General features: G+C 40.9%; 2 protein-coding genes across 4 annotated transcripts in view; one reads left to right on the top strand and one right to left on the bottom strand.

Moving 5' to 3' along the window:
• SGCD (sarcoglycan delta) overlaps positions 1-22,838 on the bottom strand; it is a 394,603-nt gene that overhangs the window by 172,428 nt on the left and 199,337 nt on the right. The window contains exons 1-2 of one of the 2 annotated variants that reach the window (XM_081851582.1): positions 11,166-11,436; positions 1,269-1,454 (exon numbers count right to left, since the gene is read on the bottom strand). In XM_081851582.1, coding sequence (XP_081707708.1) covers positions 1,269-1,454 — 186 coding nt within the window. In that variant the 5' untranslated portion in view covers positions 11,166-11,436. Of the gene's footprint in view, positions 1-1,268; positions 1,455-11,165; positions 11,437-22,838 lie in introns of those variants that run through there. The other variant, XM_081851583.1, reaches the window with a different exon arrangement.
• Positions 1-22,838, top strand: part of LOC309336095 (syncytin-2-like) — a 396,307-nt gene that overhangs the window by 190,282 nt on the left and 183,187 nt on the right. The gene's annotated exons all lie outside the window — the stretch shown is intronic.

The raw sequence follows: 22,838 nt of genomic DNA, 5'->3' as shown, positions 1-22,838 counted from the left end.
TGCAAACACAAGTATCTGAGACCTGCACAACAGTATAATGATTGTACAAAAATAAAACCATCTGGGAAGGCCTGAAGAATCTGGCTTAAAAGCTTGTGAACATATGGCATACTGTTTGGAGTATTGTTACATATTAGCCCCCAAAAAATAATTCAGAAGAAGTCTCCACAGCATCTTGCAGGTTTCTGCACAACTTTATATGATCACTCTGTATTGCAGGAGTTTACTGTGGGTTTATCTCTTCAGTGAGGATGAAGTGCAATTCATCATTTTAAACAATATCCCACTGGTTTCCACAACAAGATAGGTGACCTGATCTGCCCTTCAGTAGAAAGAAGGGAAGTGAAAGGAAAGGGAGCAGATGCACTATAATACAACTATTCAGGTGAGAGTCTTCTACAAAGAAAGAAAAAACCCAACACGGCTACTTCTCATAAACCAACCAATGAAAATCACCTTTACGGATTAGTGATAGGAATGTATTCTCTTCTTCCTGAAGAAGTTTCATGCTCTTAAACAATGAACTGATTTTATTGCTTGATTCTCTGGGGAATAGTGTGTAGAGTAGTTTGTATTTAAAGCTGAATGACAACACACTCCATTCTCTTCCACTGCATACAGCAGTATACTTCCTTTTAAGAACAAAAGTAAAACTTGTTTCATGCACCTTTTAGGTCATGTTTGCCTGGAAGAACCAATACCTGTTAGAAAGGAAAGTTATTTATACCAAGTTTCTTCTCTGCAATAAGCCTTGGCATGTGGGCAGATTTTAAGATTGTTTCTATATGGTCAGAGGAAGATAGATAACAGTAACTTTCCCTATGCTGGCAACTAGGATTTTCAGTTTTTGAAAAAGTAATATGCAGATCTTTGGAAACTGAAACAGCTACGCTTTCTACATTTTCCTCCAGTGTTCGATTATTCTGATATGGTGGACTCATGGGTGTACTTGGGACCCCAAAACATTACAGCACTGCAGCTAAAACAAAACAAATTCCTTCCAGTAGCACCTTAAAGACCAACTAAGTCAGTTCTTGGTATGAGCTTTCGTGTGCATGCACACTTCTTCAGATATCTGAAGAAGTGTGCATGCACACGAAAGCTCATACCAAGAACTGACTTAGTTGGTCTTTAAGGTGCTACTGGAAGGAATTTGTTTTGTTTTGACTATGGCAGACCAACACGGCTACCTATCTGTAACTAGCACTGCAGCTGTATGTGCTAACATTAAAGCAAAATACCCTTCAAATGTAGCATCCTCTACTTACAATTGTGAAGTTCATAACCTTGAGAATCCAGATGGTCATAGCAAGGTTCACCAGAATTAAAATCATTAGGAGTAGCACAAAGAAATAGAGGCACCTCTTGCGCCAGCCATAAATCCCCACTTTGTATACATGGGGTCCTTCTGAGCTCTGCATGGTGCTTCTGTGTGCGTACTGTTCCTGAGGCATCTGGGGGGGAAACACAACCAAACATTAAAAGGTATAAGTTAAGCTGCAGGATAAACACAGACAATTAGGAGACTATGCTCATACATTGTAAAGGATTTTGAAAATACCTGCTGGATAAAATGTCTCTCTCTAGCTTGTTGTAGTATTATCCCTCAGTTTATTTTATATACAGTTAATTATAATGCAGGTATATTATATATATTTCAAATCACAGAGAAATTTCCCATAAAAAAAACTCATCTGAAATGTATTTCTTAGCAACTCCGGGTTTTTGCAAGGCGGGCACTCTAGGGCTCCTCAAAATCCTAAGGGGGAAATTTTGCATGCATTTTGCAAAAGGAGTTGAGTTCAGCACTTTGTTTTGAGGATGCAATATTACTTCTCTGAGGCTTTAATTCACACAAAAAAATCATATCAAATAAAATTATTCCTGGCACAGAGGAATGGTACTTGGGATTCTTTCCCTGAAGCAATCTTAGTACGCAATGTTTCTCTAGCCACTCATACACACTCATATTTTTGGTTCTTAAATGAGAGTGTTTGCCATGCTTCTATTGGTGCAATGACACTGTTGAGCAGCAGAAACATGGTGGTTAAAATTCTTTAAAAGAGAGGGAGAGGGGAGAGGGAGAGGGAGCAGGGAAAGGCAGAGTCAAGGATTACAGATGGTCTTCATTTTCCATGAGAATTTGTGTAGTGTGGTGCCTGAGAACCTATGGATGTATACACATTAAAACACAGCTAGGTTATTCATTTTCTCAATTTGGGTCAAAGCTGATTCAAGGAAAATGCATCAAAATACAGCATTTCATAAGGAATGGCAGGATAGATATTGACTGTATAGCTACCACATTGATATACAAATAGTTTATGAAAATATCAGTATACACAATCATGCGACAAGATTACACAGGCACAACTCATTAAATGTACCCTGGCTTGAAGGCTGTGTTATTGTAGCAGGCAGTTAGTAAGCATATGCTGCAAACAGATCTTCACACATGTAATAATAAATGCTGTGTGGACCATGTTTTGCTTTCTTCCCTACCTACCCTTGGAGATCAGCATCACAGCTGGTCTAAGACATGGGCTCTAAGATAGCAGCAAAGACCTACAGTACATAATGATGAAATACCGTACTGGACAAAACCAGCTCTGTTTTTAGCTATGTATTTAAAGGGACGTCTACACATAATGATTAAATATTATTTCCACATATCAGGGAATATTGGGAATGGGCCAACTACGGATTTCTAATAGGATTCTCAGTACCTTATCAAGTACAATTATTATAATTCTTTGGTGAAAGCCAAGACAGTGAAAATAGTATAAAACCTACATAATGTGTTTTTGGCCTACAACTCCCATGATCCCTAGCTAACAGGACCAGTAGTCAGGGATGATGGGAGCTGTAGGCCAAAAACATCTGGGGACCCAAGGTTGAGAAATGCTGCTTCTGAGTCTGGAAGAGAGAGAATGCTATTACTTGCATATCATAGTTCACTTGAATCTATATGAAGGTTTAACTGCCTGTTTCTTATCACTGCTTAATACTTTTTTAAATAGCAGATAGGAATGTTTGCTGAACAAAACATGTGCTGCACAAAACCCTTCTGAATAGTTTACAACAATTCCACACAACTTCTCCTTCAACAGCCATTTCTTATAAAAATAGGTAAGAAGGATGAAACTAAGGTGTTTAAAATCACTGCACGATGACTTGTTTGAAGCATGCTTTGCAATTAGATAGTCTAAATGCCAGATAAGAAGCCTAAAGCACTGGGAAATGTTGATTTCTTGATTTGGTTATCTTTGAGGAATCTGGCTGCACTACAAATGGCAAAAAAAGATTTTCTTATTTGAAAGGCATATAAAATTAGCCAGCAATGCATATTTGCTACTGTGAGTTTGAAGTGTTCACCTGCTTATATATATATAAGTAGTATACAATGGGTTGTATCCATGCAGAAGGAATTCCCTGCTCTCTTCTCCCAACTGCAGCCCCTAAGCCGAGCTTCCTCAAACTCAGCCCTCCAGATGTTTTGAGACTACAATTCCCATCATCCCTGACTACTGGTCCTGCTACCTAGGGATCATGGGAGTTGTAGGCCAAAAACATCTGGAGGGCCGAGTTTGAGGAAGCCTGCCCTGAGCCTTCCAACACATTATCTCCTGAGCATAAAGGAGTTCTCAGGAAATGCTTTGGATGTGGCAAAGTGGGGGCTGCAGTGGGAGGGGAAATTGTGGAGAATCAGGGGAAAACATCATTGCTTCTTTCACACATTTTGTATGGAACAGCCAAGTAACATTTTTGTCTCTTTCCATGCACTTGACACTAGCACTCCTTTTGAGCATGTAATATTTGGAAGGGGCAGATTCCATTCATCAGTGGACAAGATGGTTGCTAGAATTTTCCCATTCCTATCACTTGAGACACTGCAGAAGGGAGTGAGGAGCACAAAAATCAATCAATCAATCAATCAATCAATCAATCAATCATATATGGTAGTGGACCACCAGTTGACTGCCACTGCAACTAAGAAATGGATTTTAGCTTCTCAGAAGTCCTTATTTCATAGCAATTATCTAGATTGCTACCCTTAAGTGTATCTTTAAAGCATTTTAAATATTCAAATATATGCACATTTAAACTGGTATTTTTTTTTACTGAAGAAATGTCAGGCAAATTAATAATCTTAAAATTAGCTGAGTAAACAAGATTTTGGTCTTTACTTTTCCAGAGTGGGCTCATCTTATGTCGTTTCCCTTCCTGAGAGTAGAATGCAAAAGGGTTTTGCCTGTCATTCTCAGGACTGAATGTTTTCAACAGTTCGTTTTAGGGGGTTGTGTAATATTCAGCACAGACAGACTTGCCTATGAGTTTCTTGAGCAACCTTGAGCAAGCTGAGTTGTCAAGGTTTGTTAAACACTGATGCTCATAGGTCATCTCCAAGAAATAATAGAATTAGAACTAAGGTGCGATTTGCCTCAATGCCTAAAGCACTCCAAATAGCTTACATCCATAAGCCCCTGTGATCTATATCTATGAGCCCCATATTACTATGCCCAGTGGAAGGCTAAAACTTACCTAAGGCCATCAAGTGAGCTCCTGGGTGAGTGCATTTCACCCACTTTGTGGCCTGTTAGATACATGCTGATATGGTTCCCTGAGTTGATGGAACATGCTGAATGCCAGGAAATAATGAATTCATCCCATTGCAACAGTGTGATGGGAGCAAAGTTATCAGAGCAACATCTCAAAAGTAAAGGGTACATTAGAGCTGTGACATCTGAAACAAATGACATCCATTCTGTTCTCTGGAAGGGTGATGTGTGGAAATAAGGGCAGTCATTAATTTTCATGGGGCTGTGATATATATAGAAGGAGGGACAGCCCTTTAAGCTGAGTGGAAGGAATATCTACAACACTCAGTGGAGATCTATAAAACCTCAACTTTCATCAACCAAATCAAAACCACATATATGGAACTCATTCAGTTATGTTTTTACTAGACATCTACAGCTGAGCAGGCCCTTGTTGCTATGCAATAAAGCTATGTAACACACACACACACACACACACACACACACACACACACACGCTGCTTAGTAGAAGAGAGCAGTGAGACGTAAAGGCACTTCAACCATAAAACTTAAGAGAATAAAGTTGTCTAGAAATGGTGGCTAATGGTTAACTGAGCAGTTGTCATATGGTTTTCACTTTGGAGAGTATTCCACAACTGGGGTACCATCACAGATAAGGCCCTCTCTCTCTCTCATTACCAGCCTAATCTCCCAAAGCAGAGGTGATCTGCAATTGGTCCTCTAACAATAATTGCAAAGAAAAGCCATATTTATAGGTCACCCTTTAGATACTTCTCCTAATCTATACAGTATTTTATGGGTCAAAACCAGGACCTTTGATTCAGATATAAAACAAACTGGAAACAAGTGAAGATTTTTCCAATACTGATGAGACATAACCTAATCAGAAGTGCCAGTCATTAATCTGGTGGCTATATGGTTGTTCCTTGGTTGTTGAACTTAATCCATTCCGAGAGTCCGTTCAACTCCTGGAATCCTTTGAAAACCAAGGCGCGGCTTCCGATTGGCTGCAGGAGCTTCTTGCACTCAATTGGAAGCTGTGGAAGCTGCGTCGGACATTCAGCTTCCGAAAAACATTCGCAAACCGGAACACTCACTTTTGTGGCGTTTGGGAGCCAAAATGTCCGAGTACCAAGGCGTTTGAGAACAAAGGTACGACTGTATTCAGAAATAGCTGAACTTTTAAGTAGTGTTGTATGAGTCTTGAAGTTTCGAAACTGTTAACAGTATATGGCCAATAGGAATTCAATGCCATGGGCCACATGTCACTGTTTCAAGACAACCCATAATTTGCTGATACCATGTGACTGTTTAATTATGAGCTTCCACCTTGAAGTAATGGTAGAAACTGTGGCAAGCAACTAGAGAAAATGGCAAGTGAATGAAACCTGCCTGCTTCTGAAGAGTTGCTTTATTCCTCATGTTCCGAAACCAAAGGATTCCTTGCCATCCTCCTATCAATAGTATACCTCTCTTCCTTCTTTTAACCCACTCTTAGTTGTCATTGTATTATATTAAAAACATTTTCAGTTTTGACTCAAATGTGAATTGGTTTGCTTTTCATAATCCTGTTACACATCACCCCAATCTCTGAGTGGTGAGACACTCCTGGGATTCAGAGCACTTTTCCAGGGTTCGGTTTCCTCAGAAATGAGGCTCAACAGAGACTGTGGTGTCTTTGGGATATATGGTTTTATTTACACATATATAAAACCTGAGCATTGTTGGAATCCTGCCTCGGTCAGAGGAATGTGCCAGGCTGCAGGCACCAGCTGAATTCCTTGTTGACCTCCCCCTGCGACTCCCGGCAGGAAAACATGCGAGGTCTGTAATCGGCGATCCTTCCCAGATGTGAGAAGAACACACCACTCCTTTTCTCTCCCCTTTGCTATCCCCAGGGAGGGGAAAGAAACAGACAGAAATGTATCTACATGCTTTTATTTCTGTCTTTTGCAGCCATACAGATAAACATGTCTGCACACTCTTACAACAGCAGAGAGAACAATAACTCCACCCATGTACATCCTGTACAGGTCAGATGACACTCTGAGCTAACATCCGGTGCTCAGAATGGTGAATGGACTGCCCCTTTCTTCCCATGGCAACAGTCACAAACATCAGCATCCTGTCTGGCTTTCCAGCCACCTGCAGCTGAAGAAGCTGCTGCTGCTGCTCGCTGCTGCATTGCTCCTTTTTGGTAACAAGCATATGATGGAAAGGCTCACAGCATTAACACCCCATCAGATCTTGTTTCTCCATTTGGTTTCTGGAGAAGACCCAAAGTTCAGTACAGAGCAAACATGTCTCAATTTCTCCAGCTTCTAGCTTGCTTCCAGCTCACCCACACAACTCTGGCTATTGTTCTTCTGCCTACCAGCTACGTGATGAAAAGCCCATCCATTTATTTCTATGGTTACCTATTTGGCTTGTAAATCAAAGTAGTTAACTAGCTAAGCAAAGTCATGACCTTAACAAACAAACTGGTTTGGCTGGTTACCTCTTACAGGTTCCCACTTTCCGACAGAATCACAGGTTTGGAAGGGGCACAGGATAGCATTCAGACAGAGCCCTCCTCCAAAAGAACTCATAACAATGCATTAGCAACTAGAACATAAAAGCTGTACATAAAAGTACGTTAAAGCTATGCTTTTCCCAGTAGTGAAGTATGGAAGTGAGAGCTGGACCATAAAGAAGGCTGATCGCCGAAGAATTGATGCTTTTGAATTATGGTGCTGGAGGAGACTCTTCAGAGTCCCATGGACTGCAAGAAGATCAAACCTCTCTATTCTGAAGGAAATCAGCCCTGAGTGCTCACTGGAAGGACAGATCGTGAAGCTGAGGCTCCAATATTTTGGCCACCTCACGAGAAGAGAAGACTCCCTGGAAAAGACCCTGATGTTGGGAAAGATGGAGGGCACAAGGAGAAGGGGACGACAGAAGACGAGATGCTTGGATAGTATTCTCGAAGCTACCAGCATGAGTTTGACTAAACTGCGAGAGGCAGTGGAAGACAGAAGTGCCTGGCGTGCTCTGGTCCATGGGGGTCATGAAGAGTCGGACACGACTAAACGACTAAACAACAACAACAACAACAACAACAACAACAACAACAACATAAAAGCTGGAGGTGGCCAGCTTCTTCAGCATGACTGAGCAATTGGGAAATAAAGCCGTTTGGGGACTGGAAACTTGCTGGCTATGACTTCATCATCTCATTTCAACAGCTGGGGGTGGTGAGGAGCACTATAGTAAGACCCAAAGGATCATGGAGTATTTTCTTCCTGCTACCTTTACTGGCACTAAGCTCTCAGCTGCATCATGGGACATAACCCTTGTAGCCTGTGCATAATCACAGAAGTTTCAGCAATTATATCCTGGTTCTCAATGGATGAAGCACCAGCTGGAGAGTGTGATTCTTGCACTCTTTTCACCTCACTAGCATTCTTTGATGAAGGTAAGGATAAAAATACACAAGGGCTATGTTATAAGATTTTCTTTGATTTCAGAGCATAAATGTAATTCCTATACAATACACAATAACTTGCTTTTTTAACTAAACAATTGCTTTTCCAGTTCTCCTATGCAAATAGTAAAATCACAGCCAACCAGTCCTAATTTCAAACTATTTCAGTTCTAAACAATCTGTGTGTATCCAGGATAATATTTCCTTATCTCCTCCTGCTCTCAATTCTAATCCAAAGTACAGAAGAAAATGCTATGCCCAATTTAGGCAAATAATCTGCAACACACAAAAGTTATATTGGCACAGAGCAAACAAGAATGAAAGCAACTCTGCTCTAAACAGGATAAAATAAAACTGCAAGGAGCACAGGGAAATTGATTTAGTGGTCTGATTCAAATATATAAGAACATGGGCAAAGATCTACACTGATGGCATACTCCGTGTGCGTTTTAACTGGTGCATGTTTTTCTTCTCTTCCCCTGGCCCCTTTTCTAAAGGATAAGGAATAGTGGTGGTTAGTGCATCAAGAAACATTATAGAGACAAGAGGCCTAAAGAGCATTGCTAGACAGAAAAAAATTGAAGGTATTACTGTTATCCATAATCTCTTCAAAGCAGAACAGGAAAAATGTGAAGAGTTTACATCTTGACATATTTCTCAACAGTTCAACTTCTCAAAAGGAAGCTAAGCATCTAGAGACTGTGCTACTTTGAAAATTGAAGTGTTTCTCGTGGCCAAAGTTTCCCCCGCCTGGTCTAAAAGATTATCTCCTTCCACATCTTACATGGAGGCCGTCCTCTGCATCACAACATGCTTGCATGCTAGGTTAGTCAGGATATGCAACAGGGCACAAAGTCCGCACATGCACTGGATTACTGCTCTCTGGCATAGGGGTGAATTGGGTTGTTGTACCGTTCCCATGAACTGTTTCTTTCCCACTCTTTTGCACAATACCACGAATGTATACAGCAGTGCAAACGCTGCATTTGAGCCACCTTAGAACATCCTGCTACCTGTACCTGAGCAACTAAGTGCTGTTTGGGCTTTGTTTAGCTCCCACCATAGCCTGAGATTCTTGAAAAAATGTTCTACAGTCATACCTCGGGTTACAGCCGCTTCAGGTTGCGTTTTTTTGGGTTGTGGACCGCCGAAACCCGAAAGTACTGGAATGGGTTACTTCTGGGTTTCAGCAGTCGCGCATGCAACTAAGTTGTGCTTTGCGCATGCGCAGAAGCACCGAATCGCAACCCGCGCGTGCGCAGACGCGGGTTGTGAACGCTGCGGGTTTCAAACATGCATCCCGCACGGATCACATTCGCAACCTGAGCGTCCACTGTACTAGGAAACACTCAGTTCTAGATATTCTGCTAGTGACCCGCTTGGTCCTTCTTTCGTTTTCATCTCTGTCCAGGCGTGCTTGATACAGCTTTGTATTTATTTTCATAAAATTGATACACTGCTTGATTGTAAAAACAAACAAACAAAAAACCTCAAAGAGGTTTACGAAAAAATAAAGCACTAAAAAACGAATAACAATTTACAACCCTACTTCAAAACACGCAAAAGTTAAAATACTAAAACAGATTAAAACTACCTCAACTTTCTAAGCATCAGGGTAGGCTTGTCTAAACAAGAATGTTTCTAGCAGGTGCCGAAAAATGCTTTTGTTACCTGACTTGGCTTCTGCCAACCTAGTCAGCCCATGCCCATTATTTAATGTACATTGTAGTCTGATTTTACAGTCACCTACCTTCACCTCATGACTAAACCCACCAAGTTTACCCAGCTGCCAACCTTGATTCTTATCCAGACAGATTATTGCCTCCTTTTCCAGTTTCCTGACAGCAACTTAAGTATTCTTCTCTATTGCTCTAACTCATGTAGGTAGTAAAATCTTTATCATTCTATCTCAGTCTGTTTTGTACTTCATCCTCCATGGAACCTCTACCCTAGCTCTGTACTGGGCTATCATTTTGTGCATTCATCATGATGGAGAGTATTAATATCTGCATGGGGTACAGAGAGAAGCAGCAGGCTTCAGTTTGTATCCCCTGACCTTACTGCTGCCAGCTAAAGCAACACATTTGGATTTTCTTTCCAGAGCATAGCTCAGTTAACTCACTTTTTTATTTTTAATGTCCTTCCATTTAAAAGAACAAGAAACACCCAGGACAAGGTGAGGGGAGATCTTTCACACATCCATACAAAATAAGCTTTTGTGTACTAGTCTGGCTGAGGTAAGGCAAATAAAAAAGGGATAAATGCTGTCTGACAATACAAGGACCCATGTACTTCTGACTTTTTCATGCTTCAAAAAACCTACTGTGCAGTTACTTTCAAATCACGCACAAACATGCCAGGTAAGGTTCATTGGTCACTGCTGAGGAAAGGCACTGTACACTAAAACAAATGGCAATAAGACATACAATTGGTAGTCTCTCTCCTTCCTTAAAAGTTTCATGATTTATTTGAAAAAGAAACTTCATCAGGAAAGAAGTGGCAAGTGGAATGGAAGTATGTTACTTTTTTTAAAAAAAAACACTTATTCTTCAAGATACAGAAAAACTGCATATTGCAATGTGTTTCCTAGTATTTTACTCCAGTTTGGGCAAAATGAAGAGAAATAAACACAATAACTATAATACCAAGACAATGTCCTTATATCTTACAAATGTGTACACCAAGCTATTTAGTCAAAGCTGCTTCGAAACTTCTCAGCAATAGCCTCAGTCTCCTATATGCCTCCTATATACGCATATATTACATCTGCATTTACTACAATTATGACAAACTATATATTAAACCATGGTATGGAACTTCATCGAGTTTGTAGTTATTCAGCCTTGATATATATTTAACAAGTGGCATTTCCACAAGGGGAGGAATAAGTTGGCAAATGCCTGTATAAGGAAGAGAGAAAAACACCAAAGCAGTTCTCCCTGTACGAGCAGAACTTAAGAAAAAAGTTAGGAAGGCGGCAAACCCTAATTATTATTATTTTGTTGTTGTTTTGCAAACAGCCTGGCGGATTTCCAACTTCTCCTCCTTCCCTTTAATCAATGAACTGAGTACAAATAGTCCCTTCTACATCAGAACAAAGGAACAGAAATGCCTAGCCTGGAAAAAGAACAATAGCTTCTTACCTCTCTCTTTCAGAAGTCAGAGGAAACTGCTACATCCAGGGACTCTGGCAGGGGTGTGGGGGAAAGATGCAGTGTTGCCTTCAGAGCTGCACGAGGCCTACCCTGCGTTTAGAAGCTGTCCCTGTCAGATTTTCCAACAGCAGAACTGTGGCCAAGTCCCTGCCCATGCCTGAAGAATTTCCTGAACAGCATTCCCGTTCTTTCTCTAACTGCTTTGAAACCACACTCTGTCTTTTACTTCAATAAGGCTTTGTCAGGCCAAGTTACAGCTACTGGTCTGGCTCCAGATATCAATTGAAAACACATGTGTTTTGCATTAAAGAGCCCCCTTCCCCACATACAATCACTCCTCTGCAATAAGCGCTGGAGCTCAAAATGTTTCGCATTTGGAACTATAATGCAAATCATTTCTGCAGCAACTGTGGACACTGGTAATATTTTGGCTTCGACGAGGGGAGTTTTATTGCCTTTGCCGCTTGTGTATCAAAATTAAGGCAACTTTCTCAATCTCACGAAACCTAGTAAGGAAAGGAATTCAGATTTCTATTCAGTGCCAGTCTCCCTTTACCTATGCTGCTGTCTCATTTTAATTTCAGTTGCGAAAAGGGAAGGCGTATTTTTAGAATCTCTAGGCTCTGCTCAGCACATTGCTGCTGTATTCTAATATTGACATGCACGGCTGTAAGCTGCAGATGCTAAAAATACTACAATTATGTCTGAGCTCTCTCACTCTTTTTTACCCTGACAGTCCCTCAAACACACACACACAAAATCCTACGTGTGTGTGTGTGTGTGTGAGAGAGAGAGAGAGAGAGAGAGAGAGAGAGAGAGATTGTCCCGTTTGTCGGAATGAGTCCCAGTTCTTGATACTTTTCATTTCCATATGATATCATGGATTATGATGCCAAATAGCTTTTGCTGCTTAAGATGTCATGAAATTGACATGTGTTTGTGCAGGGGGATAACAAGTAACAATCAAACCAACAGAAACAGAGATCTGTCTGCCCCCTTCATACCTCCTCTACAATCAATTAAGTGCCACCAATTTGGGGGGCGGGGGTGGGGGAGGACGGAGGGAGGAGCAGCAGAGTTGTCAAGGTAACCATACAGAAAGGAAATCCTTTACAGGAAATAATGTTCATTTTAGAAAAAAAGTTAGAGGAAATCAATCTCAAATAGGTCATTTTTATTTTGGTCAATCCATTTTCTTTTTACTCCTAAATATGTCCTTTCACGCTTCCCCAAAAGAGTTATTAGAAAATGTTAAATTGAATTTGCCCCTACAGCTTCATGAGCTCTTAAACAGCAAGTTGTTGTTCTTAAGAGCATGCATGCTACGTATGAGTGTGTAGCCTAGTATTTTGATTCAATGGGCTCGTGCAAAACATCTCCATGTTCACTGTGCTTACAGGAAGCTGGAGAATAAAGTCTTCCTTAAACTAGAGGTGGGAGGACAATTCTGTTCAACTTTAGTTTATTTTGCACTCTTTCATATTAAAGCAGCTCAACTACTTTTTCTACCATTTGATTATTTTTTTAAGTCTACTTCTGCATGTCACTGTCATATATTGTTCCATGTCTTCATTAGTTTATATGATTGTGCATAGTGTGGAGAAAATGGATAGGGAGTTTTTCTCCATCTCTCATAATAAACCAAAAATCATCCAACAAAGCTGAATTTTGAAAGGTTCAGGACACAACTTCTTCACAGAACACACAAACTACAGTGGTACCTCGGGTTAAGAACTTAATTCGTTCCAGAGGTCCATTCTTAACCTGAAACTGTTCTTAACCTGAAGCACCACCTTAGCTAATGGGGCCTCCTGCTGCTGCCGCGCCGCCAAAGCATGATTTCTGTTCTCATCCTGAAGCAAAGTTCTTAACCTGAAGCACTATTTCTGGGTTAGCAGAGTCTGTAACCTGAAGTGTATGTAACCTGAAGTGTATGTAACCTGAAGCGTATGTAACCTGAAGTGTATGTAACCCGAGGTACCACTGTATAGTAAAGGCTTCCACTAACATGAAAAGGGTTTAAAGGGATTAGGCAAACTCAAGCAGACAGAGTGCTGTTGAGTTATGCCCTGCATAGGGACTTCTCATAGGTTTCTGGTTGGCCAATTCCAGAGCAAAATGTAGGATCAGATGGGTCTGAAACAAGGGCCTTCTTAGATTTTCATGAATTTCCAGAATTTCAGACATCCAGCTGTATCTGGAGACAACAGGGACTAAACCCTAAATCTTTTGAAAGCTACATATATGTTCTACCTCTGGGCTATGGGTCCTCCCCAGTCTTTTATCCTTTCCTTCCTTGACTTACAGTTTCCTTCTCTCTTTGTGATCCCTTCCTTTGCTTATATGTGCTTCAATCATTACTAACTGCATTTCCTAGTGTCGGGTCTGATGGCCTGCACTCTATCCAGCCTGATTCTTCTCAATCCAGTCTTCCCATTGTACACTGTCACTTTCTTCTCTTCTACTTTCTCCTCTTGCTGTCTTTCCATATTCAGATACTATTTTAATTCTGACCTTCTAAGCATCATGTGATTGCAAGGGAGAAAACGAATTTAACCATCAATGCTAAAAGTGATTCATCCACCACACCCAAACATTCAGTACAGACACTGCTTATCCTGTCACCCTATTTAAACTGAATCTTTGTACAAGAGCCAAGCCAGTAACATAAAATGAAACCAAATCAAACATGTTATGTATGAGGAGAGCAAGATATAATGATGAAATGCAGCCAGATATATTTTCAGTTGTAGGAACTGACTGATAGCAAAAAAAAAAAAAAAAAAAAAAAAAAAAAAAATTGAGAGAGAGAAAGTGTGTGTGTGTGTGTGTGTGTGTGTGTGAAGCATGGAACGAACAGTTATGGTACACTATCTCTGCAGCAGGATGAGTCTACATGGAGAGTCTCCTTACTACAGAAATAAATTGGCTTGCCAAGTACATCCTTCTGAGCATGAAGAGCATTTCAATGTCAATGTGAAGGATCTCATGTTTGAATGCTTCCCCATGTAGAGACACTCTGCACATATTTGCTGATGGACTGGTCATCTGAATAATCCAAAAGGGACCAAAAAATATTTTCAAAGTGTTTGCAATGAGAAAAAAAGCAAGCACAGATGGGGAGAAATCTGAAAGAATAGCTGGGTGAACTGAGTCCTAGGAAGGCTACCAACTTGTCTAGCATGCAGAAGCAGAAGAGGAAACAGAAGGTGCCCTTCAGAAAACCAAGGATATTGGCAGTGCAGTAAAAGCAACTGAGAAGAAACTTAATAACCTTTCAAATACGGAGTGTCAATGAGCTAAAACTGTGTCAGGCTCATGCTCTGTAAATAATGTGTGGTGGTGGTGGTATTTTTGTGTATTAGACTTGGTGGTTTGAATCATAACAAGTTGGATAAATTTCTTCTAGTATGCTCTTTCTTTGCTATGAACACTTTATCTAGTCAACACTAATCCTTTATAAAGGTTAATCTTAGAGCATTTACAATATTGGGTACTCCTAAACCACCTTTGCTATTTTTTAAGGGGTGGTGGTGCTTCTGTGTGCTGCTCTGGTTCGCCAGAAGTGGCTTAGTCATGCTGGCCACATGACCCGGAAGCTGTCTGTGGACAAACGCTGGCTCCCTTGGCCTATAGAGTGAGATGAGTGCCACAACCCCAGAGTCGTCCGTGACTGGACCTAATGGTCAGGGGTACCTTTACCTTTAAAACATCTTTGCTATTTTTAAAGGGGTGGTAGTGGTGGTGAAGTACTTTATTACCTATCCTTGATGGATTCTTTGGGCCATGGATTATTTTCATCATTAACTCTGCCAGCTATACAGTATTGTGCAGTCACGTCCAAGTGCAATATTGATGAACAGAAACGATATTTGTGGTAAGATGTTCATTTTAACTTTAGCTCTCTTGCTGAGCCAGGATATTATATATGTTGACAATTTTCCCATAAGTTTTCAGATACAGCCAGCAATTCCCTGTGTTTATATTCTGTTAAGTCATTTAAGTTCATGGTTTACCCAATACCCAAGTTCTTGGTTTCTTAGTTCATGTGTAACTTGCTAAACACCATCAGCTGCCTTCAGGTTTCAGAAGGCATATTGACTGTGAACCATTTGGTTTACAATAAAGCAGAATGAATTGCAAAATAGGTAACTTCCCATTCAAGCTAAATTCCAGAAATACCTTTATTATTTCTAACTGATATTGTAATTGATTCTAGAAAAAAATGGGAAATAAATTGTTATTCTTGCACAAAAATTGTTATATTTTTACGTGTGCATTGGTGTGTTTTACAATAAAAAGGCAAGAGAAGATTGTTTCAACTATTAAGTTTAACTCCAAGTATATTTCTATTTCTACATATACCTGTATGGAGCATTTAAATAATCCTGCAATACTGTAATTGATTCAAGCTGGCATGCCAGTATAGGGAGTACAGTATAATGGTTCAGCAGATACTACTGCTCTGAAATTAGTTTTGCTTTTATTGTTGTGTGTATGTTTGTTTATATGAGAGGGAATTTTGTTTGATATTGACTGAACAGCAATACAGAATCAGAGAATCTTAACCAGAGGGTCTCTGAAGGTTAAAGTTTATGATAAACAGCTAAATAGAAATTGTTTCCCCCACTTTCATATTTCTTCTGTCAGTTTTTAAAAGAAAACAGAAGACCCCACTATGCCAGTTGTAATGGTTGTAAGGGGGTTACTTGTGCGTAAGTTGCCTCAGTTTTAGTTATATTGCCTGGCCAACCATGCTTTGGCTGACAGCTCACACTCCGTGACCGGTCAGTCACTTGCAGAATCCGTCAGTGGGCGTTTCTTGAACCTCTTCCAGCATACGAGCTGTTTGACGCCTAGTCTCCTCCTACTTTCCCTGCGCGGAACTCGTCTGCGCAAGTACGGGGATGGCAGGGGCGTGTCAGCGCTCTCTCCACTAGTCTCTGGTGAAGGGTCTTGGAGAGCTGTCTCCACTTCCTCCATCTCCCTCTCTTCTCTACTGGTGTTACGCTGAATTCCTTCCCCCCTGCTGGTCCCCTCTCCGGCATCGCTCTGGAGCCCTGCCTCCGCCTCTCGCTCTGATGTCAGTTCCCTGACACCAGTATAAGGAGGAGTTAGACAAATGGCTTGTTTGTTGCAGTGAAGATACAGTGCCTCCTTGCCCTTTGCCACTTCTGTGGTGACGAGTAACATTAAGAATGATCTATGTCAATCTTGTACCTCAAGGAGTAAATTCTACTCATGAATAAGTTATCTACAAAGATCACATTTTATCTACACTGTGCTGTAGAATTTGCCCCAGAACCTGAGCTGCAAACTGACCTTCCAGCCAAATGTACTCCGCCCCTGCCAATCTCAGCCCTTACCCAACTAATTAGCCGGATGGCTTCTATCATTTGCAGGCTCTTCTCAGAAATAATTCAAGACTTCCAGGCTAACAGAGCTTATGATTAGGTAAAATAAAAATTGCTCCTTTTCATTTCTCAGGCAAACTTAATGTTAACTACCTTGAATGACTTTTAAACTACCAGGGCTGTAATTTTTGAGGCCGCATTACCATTCTGAAAGAAAATCATATGCAATATGGCAGGTGTTTAATGAGAAAGGGGGGGTGAAAGGAAACATGATTTGTGGTATGAATGGCTTCCTCCAGGTTTTTATTCCAAATGGGGTCTGCCTTAAACCCACAAAAATAAAATGTGCCGAGGATATGCTTGCGTATTATGCAGATGTGTGAGCTGATATTCCCTTGGCAAGGTCAGTAATGAATTCTCCATTAAATCTTAATGTGTCCACATTTGTTACCCTTATCTGAGCAACTCTCGCTTTTGTTCACTGACAATGCAAGTTGCATGCTGTTGCTCTACAAGCTTCATCCTAATATACTGCCCTGATGAAGGAAAATTGCCACCTCAGCCTGAAATGATGTTCAGTTGGAGCAAAAGGTTGAGCTTCCTTGCTGTTTTACTGTGATCTTATCAACACAGAAAGGTGATTTATCAAAATAATAATAATGATGGCGCGGTTGTTGGTCAACTCAAACATGGCTGTTATGAACCGCATGCCCATTCATTTCTTGTCATCATCATCATCATCATGTTTAACTCTGTTTAGGATACAAAGCATAAAATGTGTCAACTGCTGACGTGTTATTTTTGTTTTAAAACACCGGGTACATAATCTGACACATCTGAACTGAGCCCATGTGCAGCGTATCACAAAACAATTTTAATAAGCTCATTAGCAAGATGCTTGTAGTACAGTATGTAACCAAACAGTCCAGCCAGAAAAGCACTGTGTCTATGGACAAACAGCACTGGGGATAATAAATGCTATGTTAAGGAACTGAGGGAGGGTCATGTTTACACCTTCAGAAACTGCCATGGAAACCACAATTTTTATTCAGTATCCATTCAATCAGAGCAGACATGACCTCAGCACTGTCCGTCTTATCCAGGAAGGAAATGCAACCTTAGATTTGTATTGTAGCTATACTGTATTATACCTATATTGTGCAGGATGTTTTCATTTTTGTAGTCTTCCCTTCACAAACTCCAAATGGCCTGAGTGTACAATTCAAGAACATAGGACGTTGCCTTATACCACGTCAGACCATGGTCCACCTAACACAGCATTGTGTTCACTGAGTCCATGGTTTGAGACAGTCTTTGCTAGCCCAACCTGAAGATGATCGGGGTTGAACACAGGACTTTTTGCATATGTACACCAAAAGGTGGCTTGTTTTTTCATATTGCGCTTTTGCACATAGTGGTCTGCGATTGTAAACACCTTTGCACAATAACAATCTAAAGTGGCAACTACAACCTGTGTTGTTTCTACACACAGATTTTCATATTTTCAAACTAGTGTGCAGCTGTGTTTATGCTCTTTCTTCGCCTCTCTGCAGTTAGTGTTTAAACAAAACTTTATTTCCTTTTTACTTTTTTGTAGTCTAAGGGACTGGAAACTAATGAGTTGATATACTGATATACAGCAATGACAAACCTAGACAGCATCTTAAAAAGCAGAGACATCACCTTGCCAACAAAGGTCCGTATAGTTAAAGCCATGGTTTTCCCAGTACAGTGGTGCCTTGCAAGATGAAACGAATCCGTTCCGCGATTCTCTTCGTCTAGCTGTTTTTTCGTCTTGCGAAGCAAGCCCATTGACGGCTTAGCGGATTAGCGCTATTAGCGGTTTAGCGGCTTTTAGCGGCTTATCAGCTTAGCGGATAAGCGGATAAGTGGCTTAGCGGCTTAGAAAAGGGGGGGAGGGGAAAAAAGACGGAAAAACTCGCAAGACATTTCGTCTTGCGAAGCAAGCCCATAGGGAAATTCGTTTTGCAAAGCGCCTCCAAAACGGAAAACCCTTTCGTCTAGCAGGTTTTTCGTCTTGCGAGGCATTCGTCTTGCAGGGCACCACTGTAGTGATGTATGGAAGTGAGAGATGGACCATAAAGAAGGCTGATCGCTGAAGAATTGATGCTTTTGAATTATGGTGCTGGAGGAGACTCTTGAGAGTCCCATGGACTGCAAGAAGATCAAACCTCACCATTCTGAAGGAAATCAGCCCTGAGTGCTCATTTGAAGGATAGATCATGAAGCTGAGGCTCCAGTACTTTGGCCACCTCATGAGAAGAGAAGACTCCCTGCAAAAGACCCTGATGTTGGGAAAGATAGAGGGCACAAGGAGAAGGGGACGACGGAGGAAGAGATGGTTGGACAGTGTTCTCGAAGCTACGAACATGAGTTTGACCAAACTGCAGGAGGCAGTGGAAGACAGGAGTGCCTGGCGTGCTCTGGTCCATGGAGTCATGAAGAGTCAGACACGACTAAACGACTCAACAACAACATACTGATATACAGAGAATATATATCAAGTACAGGTATACAAAGGTGGCTAAGTTACTCTGCTGTTTCCTATTCTACCTATTTCATTCACAGATACGTTAAACATGGTGAGAGACAGTGGCACAGCCCTACAATGTCAGTAGATCTGCCCCAATAGGTGGCGACCTGGGAAAGTGTTCTCTGTGTACACATGATGGCAGCAAGCACTTGAGAAGTACATTCTTGGTACAAAGCAGGTTATAAATGTTCCAGCAGAAGGCGCTTTAGATTTGCAGACAGTGTGGGACAGAGACGACATGGAGATGATGTTGAGTGTACAGTACAGTCCCCCATTTCCTGGGGACAGTCCCTGGATTTACAAATCAGTCCCCATACAAAATCCATTGAGGTTGAAAAGTGTCCCCGGATTCACTGAAAAAAATCTGGTAACCTTAGTGTACAGCACCCCCAAAAGGCACCTGCATTCAGCACTGAATAAGACATTATCACACAGTGTATCTTTCACCTAAGTGGTGAGAGGTTCTGCTATATAGGAGAGGGCAGATAGCAATAATTTTACAGATGTTAAAAATATGTATTTTGGGAGCACCAAAGCACACACACAGGTAGAGAGTATGTGATTCTAAGAAGCATTTGTCCAGATATCTTAAATCAGAGCTCTATGGTAAAACCTTTCAGCAATTGTGTCAAACAGCAAATCAGACTAGTTAATCTACCTACCCTTGCTCCCATCTCCTATCCAGATCAACATTTGTCAATGGATTTTGAATCAGAGTACATTTGGGGAGCTGATTTATAGCACTAATTGTCTATTAGTTAGATATCTGGTATCAAGGTAAACACCTATTGTCAACAGAATTGCACTAAACCACACAATCCCAACAACTTCTGTAAAAGGGGACCCTTTCCAATGTTGGTCTTGTCCTGCTCTTATCCCAATCCTTCGTATCTATTTAAGTCCCCCTTCTGCACTGATTTGAGGAGTTCAGAACCTCTTACATATTAGTCTAACGAGAATTTATAAATATATGGTGTGATCCCGTTTAAGCAAGGGAGATATTATTGAGAAATATAATTGGTAGCACTTAGACACTCACCTTCCATTGCAATGCTAAGCAATACAGGAAGTGGGAGTAATTACAAGGTAGAGGAATATTAATCCTCTTGCCTTGCAACCACCTGTCTCACCTCACTCATTCCTGTGATGGGCTAGAAAGTGAAGGGGTGGGGTATTTACTTCTGGAGCCACTGTTATGCTAATTTAGCACTTCTTTCCAGAGATTTATCAGAAACCAAGCATGGGATGTAAATTCTAAGTGGTGACTGGTTTCTCCAAGGCCTGATTGAAACACTGCAGACATTTTTTTTGAAAGGGGGCATTACTGAACTTGCTACTGACAAGGGGTGTGTGTGTGTGTGTGTGTGTGTGTGTGAGAGAGAGAGAGAGAGAGAGAGAGAGAGAGAGAGAATGAATGAGAGAGAGAGAGAGAGAATGAGAGAGAGACATTCTGCAGAATCCGGTCTAAGTGGGTTTAAAGCTGTACTACATGACACTCACCACCAGGGGAGTATGTTGTCCTGCACTCAAAGGTTTCCAAATGCTAATACATTGCTGGAAATGACAGAAGGAAAAAATGCTCTTGTGCTCAGATCCAGCTTGCGGGTTTCCCACAGGAATCTGGCTAGCCACTGATAGAACAGAATGCTGGACGGGCTATTGGCCTGATCCAATGTCTTTACATTCTTATGTTAACATTCTGTCCCCTTTCTTGCTTAGAAAAGCTACCATATCAGTCTGTGTCTCCTAGTGATCCTAGTGTTTAGAAGCATAACAGCTTGACTCTGCCTTGTAGTGGTGAAATTGACTCAATTCTGTAAGTTACAGATTCCCTATGCAAACGTAAACCCATAAAAGGCTTGTGCAATTCTACACCATGGATATAAACCAACAGCTATCCTGAGTACAATTCTGATAAACAAACAAACAAACAAACAAACAAACAAAGCTTAGATTTGCCATATGTGGTCAAAGTGGAAGGAGGTGCCTGTTGCAGTATATGGTCAGAGCTCAAGAATTTCCACAGAAACCTATTATGAATGACAAATTAAACCACCATTTGGAAGAAGCAGCCCTCACATTCAACAAGCACTGAACAAGAATTCTTGCTCAGCTACAGTTCTGGCTATTCATGGCCTGAACAAATATATCACGGGACTACAATAACTTCAAAAATGCTGCTCCATTGAAGACTCAGAGAGGTTATAGCATTGCAGTTTCACAAAGAAGTGCAAAATGTTCTACTTCCTCACAGAAATAATGCAGGCACCAGTGGCCTTTAGACGGAAGGCGAAATGGAATGTGGGGGGGGGGGGGAGGATTCTGAATATTTTCTAACAAACTTCTTACAGGTCCATTGTCTGACACACATGTAGCTTCTCCAGCTATTCTTCCCCCGTAGCCTCTTTTCACTTGCCTATTTTTTATTATTCCATTGTAGAAATGCCTCTGCAAATCTTTCAAAGGTTAACAGGCCTGTCCAGAAAGCACAGGAACCAAGTCTCGGTACAGCCTATGAATTTTAATGATCCACATTACAACAAATGTGCTATTTTTATACCTGTTCGGTGTCTGCAATCAGAAATATCTCAGTAAATGTATAAAATATGACACAGACCAAGTGAAGAAACAATAACAGAACTGCACTACAGCCAGGCCACCATTAATAAGGGTAGACCACAGTGAAACTGGAAATGGAGCAGACCACAGGAATAATATAAGGAAAGTCATAAAAAGGATTCTAGAGAAGGACATGCATCCACAGGATACATACAGCAAGTAGAAATCTTGTGATGTTCTAGGTGAATGCACATGTTAGTTGAGCATCACACGCTTATAGTTGGCCACCTCTCATGCCATCATGAGCTATGAAGAGAATTCTAACACTGATCTTCATCTGATCAGAAACCCAGGGAAGCAGACAAAGTTCTCCCAACAGATGATTAGAGTACCATATAGTTTTGGCACTTTGAGGGCATTCAGATGCGGCAAATATTAGTTGTTTATAATGCTAGTTCTTATATCCTGTTTTCCAGTGTTCCTTTCACACTGCTCCTGGGCTGATCACCTTCACCATGCACAAATATATGCCCCGAGTATTTGAGCTGAGTAATATTTGCCCTGACATAATTTTTTTAAGCAAATTTGAATTCTGATACAACAAAACCCAACATATTTAAAGCACATAGCTTCTCCCAAAGAAGCCTGGGAATCATAGCTTACCCCTCACAGAGCTACAATTTCCAGCACCCTTAACAAACTACTGTTCCCAGAAGTCTATGGAGGATCTTATGTGCTTTAAATGTATGATGTTGATATGATCTGGTTGCAATGACAACCTGAAGAAATCAGGCACATGGCTTTGCTGATCTGTGTCAATAAGTGTTAGACAGTATTACAATCTATAGATTCGTTACAAATATTTCAATCACAAAGCTGCTCTGAATAGTCACCGATTTAGAAATTACAGCAGTGCTTTGATTCGAAATGCGCAAAGTGACAATGTGCTTGAATCTGAGAATGTGCTGTGAATGAAGTTTCCATGATGACAAAATATTTTGCTATTGCCAATTATTTCCAGCTTGTTAGCAGGGGTTTAAGCCTATCTTACCCATTAGATGAACACTCTAAGTACAAATAATCTGCCCGATTTGTATTTAAAGGCTGTTTGTTAACATATAGTAGACAAATAATGAAAGCCAACCCTAAAAATTGTAAGTGATGGCTCCAGTCTAACTTCCCCGCAGAGGGAAT

The sequence above is a fragment of the Podarcis erhardii genome (assembly GCF_964252035.2).
Source record: "Podarcis erhardii genome assembly, chromosome: 2".
In the NCBI taxonomy this organism is placed as follows: Eukaryota; Metazoa; Chordata; class Lepidosauria; order Squamata; family Lacertidae; genus Podarcis; species Podarcis erhardii.
Note: the sequence above shows the minus strand (reverse complement) of the source record. Positions and strands in the feature narration are given on the sequence as shown.